Source organism: Dermacentor variabilis, chromosome 2, assembly GCF_050947875.1.
Source record: "Dermacentor variabilis isolate Ectoservices chromosome 2, ASM5094787v1, whole genome shotgun sequence".
Lineage (NCBI taxonomy): Eukaryota > Metazoa > Arthropoda > Arachnida > Ixodida > Ixodidae > Dermacentor > Dermacentor variabilis.
In genome coordinates this window covers 209,275,603-209,281,540 of record NC_134569.1, presented here as the reverse complement: position 1 = coordinate 209,281,540, position 5,938 = coordinate 209,275,603, and the positions used below count along the sequence as shown (strand labels likewise).

The 5,938-nt window shown below is 46.8% G+C and overlaps 1 protein-coding gene across 1 annotated transcript; it reads left to right on the top strand.

Moving 5' to 3' along the window:
* Positions 1–1,678: 1,678 nt before the first annotated feature.
* LOC142570665 (uncharacterized) lies at positions 1,679–2,224 on the top strand. The gene has a single exon (XM_075679020.1). It carries the CDS (start codon positions 1,679–1,681, stop codon positions 2,222–2,224), a length of 546 nt encoding a protein of 181 aa, XP_075535135.1.
* The last annotated feature ends 3,714 nt before the right edge of the window (positions 2,225–5,938 follow it).

The window sequence follows — 5,938 nt, the reverse complement described above, 5'->3', positions numbered from 1 at the left end:
TTGAAGTAGTCGGTAGGCTAAGTGTGAAGCCCAGCCTTGCTCGATGTTCCGACAGGCCTCTCGCGAATCGGAGATAATTGTTCGGGAATCAGAGTGGGTAGCAGCCAGTGAAATGGCGACCTCCTCCGCATGAGTTATGTCGCGGGCGCGAAATGTAAGCCCTTTAACTGTTTTGGACTGGTGGACGACTGCGGCCGTGTACCATGCCCCATGGTGGAGGCCGGAGGCGTCCACGTAATAAGTGCCGGGTATCGACCCAAAATGGCGGCCCAGGACTTCCGCCCGCGCCAGGCGCCGACCGTTATGGTCCTCACGTGTCATGTTGTTAGGAAGAGGGCGTACGTGGAGGGCGCATCTCCACTCGAAGGGGAGTCGTACTCGCTCTTCCATAAGGGTGGTGTGTTGGATGTGTAATCGGGCAAGGAGGCGGCGACCCGACAGTGTCTTAGAGAGGCGTGTGTATTGGTTAGTTAAGTGAGCCTCTCGGAGCTCCCGGAACGTGTTCACCATGCCTAGACCCAGGAGACGCTGGTTGGAGGTGTTCACGGGGAGATCGAGGGCTCTCTCAATAATTTTGCGGAGGATGACTTCGAGTGCATCCTCGTCTTGTTTCCAAAGGTGTAGGTAAGGAGTCGAATATAAGATTCGACTGGTCACGAATGCATGCGCCAGTCGCAAGGCGTCTTTGCACAGCTACCCCCCGCATTTGTTGGATCCCGGCGGACCATGCGGCCCACCTGGTCCCCCACCTTACAGAGCTTGGCCAGGGTAGTGTTCGACCGTCTATGTTGATCAATGAAAAGCCCCAGTACCCGGACTTCTGTGTGTTCAGGAATTGGTCCTGTCTCCAGAAAGAGCTCAATTTTGGCGGTACACTTTGGTGAGAGGCGCATGTGTACAAATTCAGACTTTTGAGGGGAGCGTTGCAGGCCACAGTGGTGAGCATAACGGTCTACTATGGTCGCCACTTGTTGCAGGTTGGCCTCAATGTCTCCGAGTGAGCCCTGCGTGGCCTACAGGGTGATGTGGTCGGCATACAGCGCATGCTGCGCACCAGCGACAGCACCCAATTGGGCCAGAAGGTGAATCATAGCCAGATTGAATAGGAGAGAAGGCAGCACTGCAACCTGTGGTGTTCCTCTATTAGAGGCGCGATCGCGCAAACAGCTCGCTTTTCCGTTCTCTCGCTTGCCATCTCGTGATTCGTTGGCGCCCGCGCGTTTCGTCAAGGCGGCCATTGTGCCGGGTCGGGACCACAAAATGCGCTTACGTCACACTCCTGTCAATCATTCCGAAACCGAGTGGAAACAGCCGCTAGCGTGGAACGGTCGACAAGGGCATTCGAATGAATGGCCGTTCCCATAGCAGCGCTAGTAGTAGACGATGCGCCTATTGTCTGCTCATAATGTCGTCGCTCGCCGAACGTGGCTGGCCCTGGCGGGGGTCCAGTTTTTCGAGATTAAAACGCGATCCGCTATCGCCGAACGTTAGCAATGTTAATTATTGAAAACACCTGTGATCACAGTGAAATTAAATGTGCCTGCGCTGTGATAAATATAAAGTGTTCTTTGTTCTAATTTTGATTGATCTGAGCGCATTTGTCGAGAATGCTCGCCGTTTCACGTTGTGCTTAGAGAATCGCGTTCATTGTTCGGCGGTTTGGCGCTCACGAGTCACGATGGCCGCTCCTATTGTCGCGCTTTTGGAATCTCTCGGGCAGCCTCGGCGACGAATCTTTCGGGACGCATTTGACGAGCTTACCAAGGAAGAGTTCCGCGAGCACTTCAGGCTCTCGAACAGCACTGTGCGCTGGCTCTGCGAGCAATTGGAAGACGCCATCGGTGGCCTTCGGACCGGTGGCATCACGACGCAAAACAAGGTGCTTTGTGCTCTCCGTTTCTTAGCGACGGGGAACTTCCAAAGAGCCATCGGCAGCGAAGAAATTGTGTCCATGGGGCAGGCTTCCGTGAGCGAGAATATTCACGCAGTTGCGGAAGCAATAACCGTGGCGGGCCGGGAACAGGGTTGGGTGAGCTTCCCGTTGACAACGGCGGGCAAGGCTAGTGCAAAGGCGGCCTTTGCGGATCCCGGCCGCATTCCCGGTGTAGTGGACTGTGTCGACGGGACGCTCATAGCGATCAAACAGCCTGAAGGACTCAGCCTGGGCAAGACTGCGGGCTTCATGTCAAGAAAAGGGTTCTACGCCCTGAATACTATATCGTAAGTACTCACGATCTGCCATTTGTTGCACGCTTTCATATTTTATATAGGTTATCGGTTTCATGTAATGTCGCGGTGTGTGGAATACGGGTACCACGTAAAGCAATATCGATCGTGATCGAGCCCGTTCGGAATTGAATTTCTCGGTCCAGATTGACTCATTTGCTTAAGCTGCAGGAGGCAGGTAATCACGGTTGATAATTTCGAACCGAATCAAATCAAATATCATTTGCTTCAAAAAATGCCTCCAGTCGAGTCAAGTAAATATCCCACTTATCTTGATTTTCGTCGAAACTTGGGGTACCGAGGTGCGTAGCCAGGGCCATGACCGCCGATGCTCCGTAGACTCGATTACTTTCAGTACCCAGTAGGACTCCCAACGCTACCGAGACGCCACTGTTCGTGGCGGGGGCTCCGCGGGGTGGTCACCCTCGTCGCCACTGTTGTAGCGGGTGGCAGAGTGATGGAGACGATCCAAGAGCACGTACCGCACTGTTTTATTTCAGTGACAGCGAACTAGATATATAGGCCGCTTGCCTATGACGTAACATAAAAAGAACGAATCATGTTTGACCCGTGTGGCACAGCACTTCATATCACAGACAACCTTGTGAAAATTGTCCACTCCTTCCTACATGCTGCCTTCCATGCTTCAAAAGTCTGAAGTATCAAAATTTTGTGCTGAGCATAGAAGAGCCGCAAAACTGCTGCAAGCAGGGTGAACATATTAATATTGCAAGAAACATTGGCTTCCATGAAGGGTACAGAAGAGACTTGCATCATCGGTCAAGAATTTTTGCATAAAGAAGATTTCTACGCAGACCACTTTGAATCTTCAAGATTTTACACTTATATTGTTTCACGTCTTTCAGACCTCAAAGTGTGGCCTGTGAGCTATGTTCGAAAAATAGTCAAGCTCCTATGGAAGGAGCAGTTTGTAGTAATGCCAGAGTTGCATACCGTTTAGTATGTGTTCCAAGATTAGCTCATTTTAGTGTCGTGTTCTGTGCTTTTTCCTTGTAGCAGTGAGGGACTTGTTCTGGTGCTGACTTTTCCTTGAATACTCTTATTTGCCTTCACACAAGCTCTGGTAGGAGTGTGTTAGCGAATGAGAGGCCTAACTGAAGTTTTTTTCTGGCTGTTGTAAAATAATTCTTCATGCGACTAGACAGTGGCATGTAGGACCCATCCAGAAATTTTACTGGATGGGTCAAAAAGGAAAACTGAGCATCTCCGCCTTAAAGATTGCTACAGCCATAGCTGGCTTGCTGTATAATAAATCTTACTTTTGTGTTTTACACAGAATTAGCCTTCCTCGGGAAAAAAGAAAACATGCTCATTGCTCTGATGTTAGCCGCATACACTATATGAATGTCTGTTTTCTTTAAATGCTGCCCATTTATCTATTTTGTAAGTTTGCAGTGTCAGTTATCACCATTGCTATGGGTTGCATATTACACTGCAAAGATCCTGCAATTTCACTGTGCACTTAAATTTTATTGTAGACTAAAGAAGCCTACATGGTAAAAAATTTACAATTTGGTAACACTGTAAAGGTGCAGGCTTAGCTTTAGAAACTAAAAACCTAAAATATTATAGCTTGTCGGGTAAAAAGCGAAGGGCATAAATAAAGTGTGAGATAACCGTGCAGCCTTTCAGTGCAAGGCGGTGTGAGGTGAATCAAATAGCAACTTAAATAAAAAATGCACAGCAATCATTGGACCATTTTGGCTGGTGTTCTGCCTCATTATCATTTAAACAAGCAAGTGCAACTAAAGTGCCCAACTCTATTCAATATAACAATTTTATAATGTGTGGAAGGTCTTTGAGTAGGCAGTAATTTATTTCTCAATTTTTCTAAGCTCAGCAGACTGTTTATGACTCTTGAAATTTGTGTTTTCGCCAAGACAACCGTTATTGTTGAGATGATTTAAGGAATCTTGTAAATGGCAGATACTGCTCTCAAAGCGCCAAACGCAACGGCTACTGACTTGAGGCCTCTATTAAATCATGGCTCCGCCATGCCCCCGAGCGCCTTGCCACCAAGTTTCAGAAGTCAAAGCAAGGACAACTTGAGCAGGCAGCAGGTAATGGAATTCACATTGTGGCATGTAAAATCCTGAACAGTGCACAAAATGTATGTTATGCCTGTATTCCTAATGTGTAAGTGTTCTAAGCAGTCTATATGGTGAAATCTGTGTTGAGCTTGTGGCCTACTTTTATACTCTTTGTATTATATTCTGCCAGGCACCTGTACACTGCACAAACTGGCTCGGAAGAATGGCCCCGAACTTCCTTACTTGTTTTACCATCTCTGTTGCTGCCCTTGTCCACGTGTTTGTCCTTGTCCTTACTAGTGTAGAAATGTATGTTCCCACTTTGCAGCCAACTGAAACCATGATAATGAGATGTTACACAGTAGACGCCTATAAAATCCTATTTCACAAGTAGCTTCTGACAATCGTCTTTTTCATGGCATGTTTACTGTTTCAGATACTGACTGAAACTGTCACCACGGCAGAGGGTCCAAGGCTTCCAGCTTCTGATTCCCTGGTCATTCTGTGAATATTGATGGCAGCAGATAGCACATGACGAAGACAAGGACTATGCACTGTCGGGAACCAGCTCAACAACAACTTCATGGTGGTATTTATCAACCTGTGTGCCATCTACACACTTTATTTATTGTTTATTTATTTATTGAACATACCTTACAGGTCCCTTGACAGTGCATTAAGGGGGGTAATAAAAAGTACAAAGTAACTTGTCAGTGTACAGCGTACGGCTTAAATTTGCAGTTTAACATAAAGGAGAGGAATCGATGATAATGTGGTATGACGGCAAATACAAGGTTGGGCGGGAAAAAGGATAACACGAAAAGCGAAAAAAGAAATATTGGCTGGCATTATACATGTGGCAAAACTGGATACAAGAACTATAAAGTATACCGATGACAATGACAACAGTAACAAGGAAAGAAACTACAACCAAAGATAGACTGAGAAATATGCGGAATCTAGGCGCATGAACAGTTGGCAGGGTTTAAAATACACAGAATGGTAGGGCATGATAAAAACGCAGGAACTAATGGCGTGCACAGTAAAAACATTTATCAATATAAGGAATGCAGTCGGGAACAAAGTGGGATACTGAAAAAAAAACACGTGCAGTGGTACAAAAAATGACGGATGTCCTTGGTCTTAAAGCTGTCAAAATAACGAAGAGATAAATACATGGGTGGTATACAGAACATGGCACCGGAAGCAAAACAAAATTGGAAGTACTAGTGGCAAGTTTTTATTGCGAAAAGAAAGAGTGCAGGAGTTGACGGAACTTATCGTGGTCTGGTTCGGATGCGATGTTGTCTGGAAGACCATTCCACAAAAGTATGGCGCGAGGAAGAGCAGATGAGTTGAAGGTGTGAGTTGACCCATATAATCGCGTGAAACTTAAGTGATTATGCAACCGACGTGATGTGATGGAAGGAGCATCAAGATGAAGTGGGAATGGTCTGTTATTGCATGCGTATTTGTTAAGAAGGCATAAAAGGGCATTGTCGCGACGAGCACTAAGGGGTTCAAGTGGAAGATTGAGCTTAATTTGCGTTATGCTGTTATGGTTGTCATAATTGCGTGAATTGAAACGGGCAGCCCTATTCTGAACCGCTTCAAGCATGTTAAGTAATTTTGGTAGGGGGACCAGATAGATGCGGCGAATT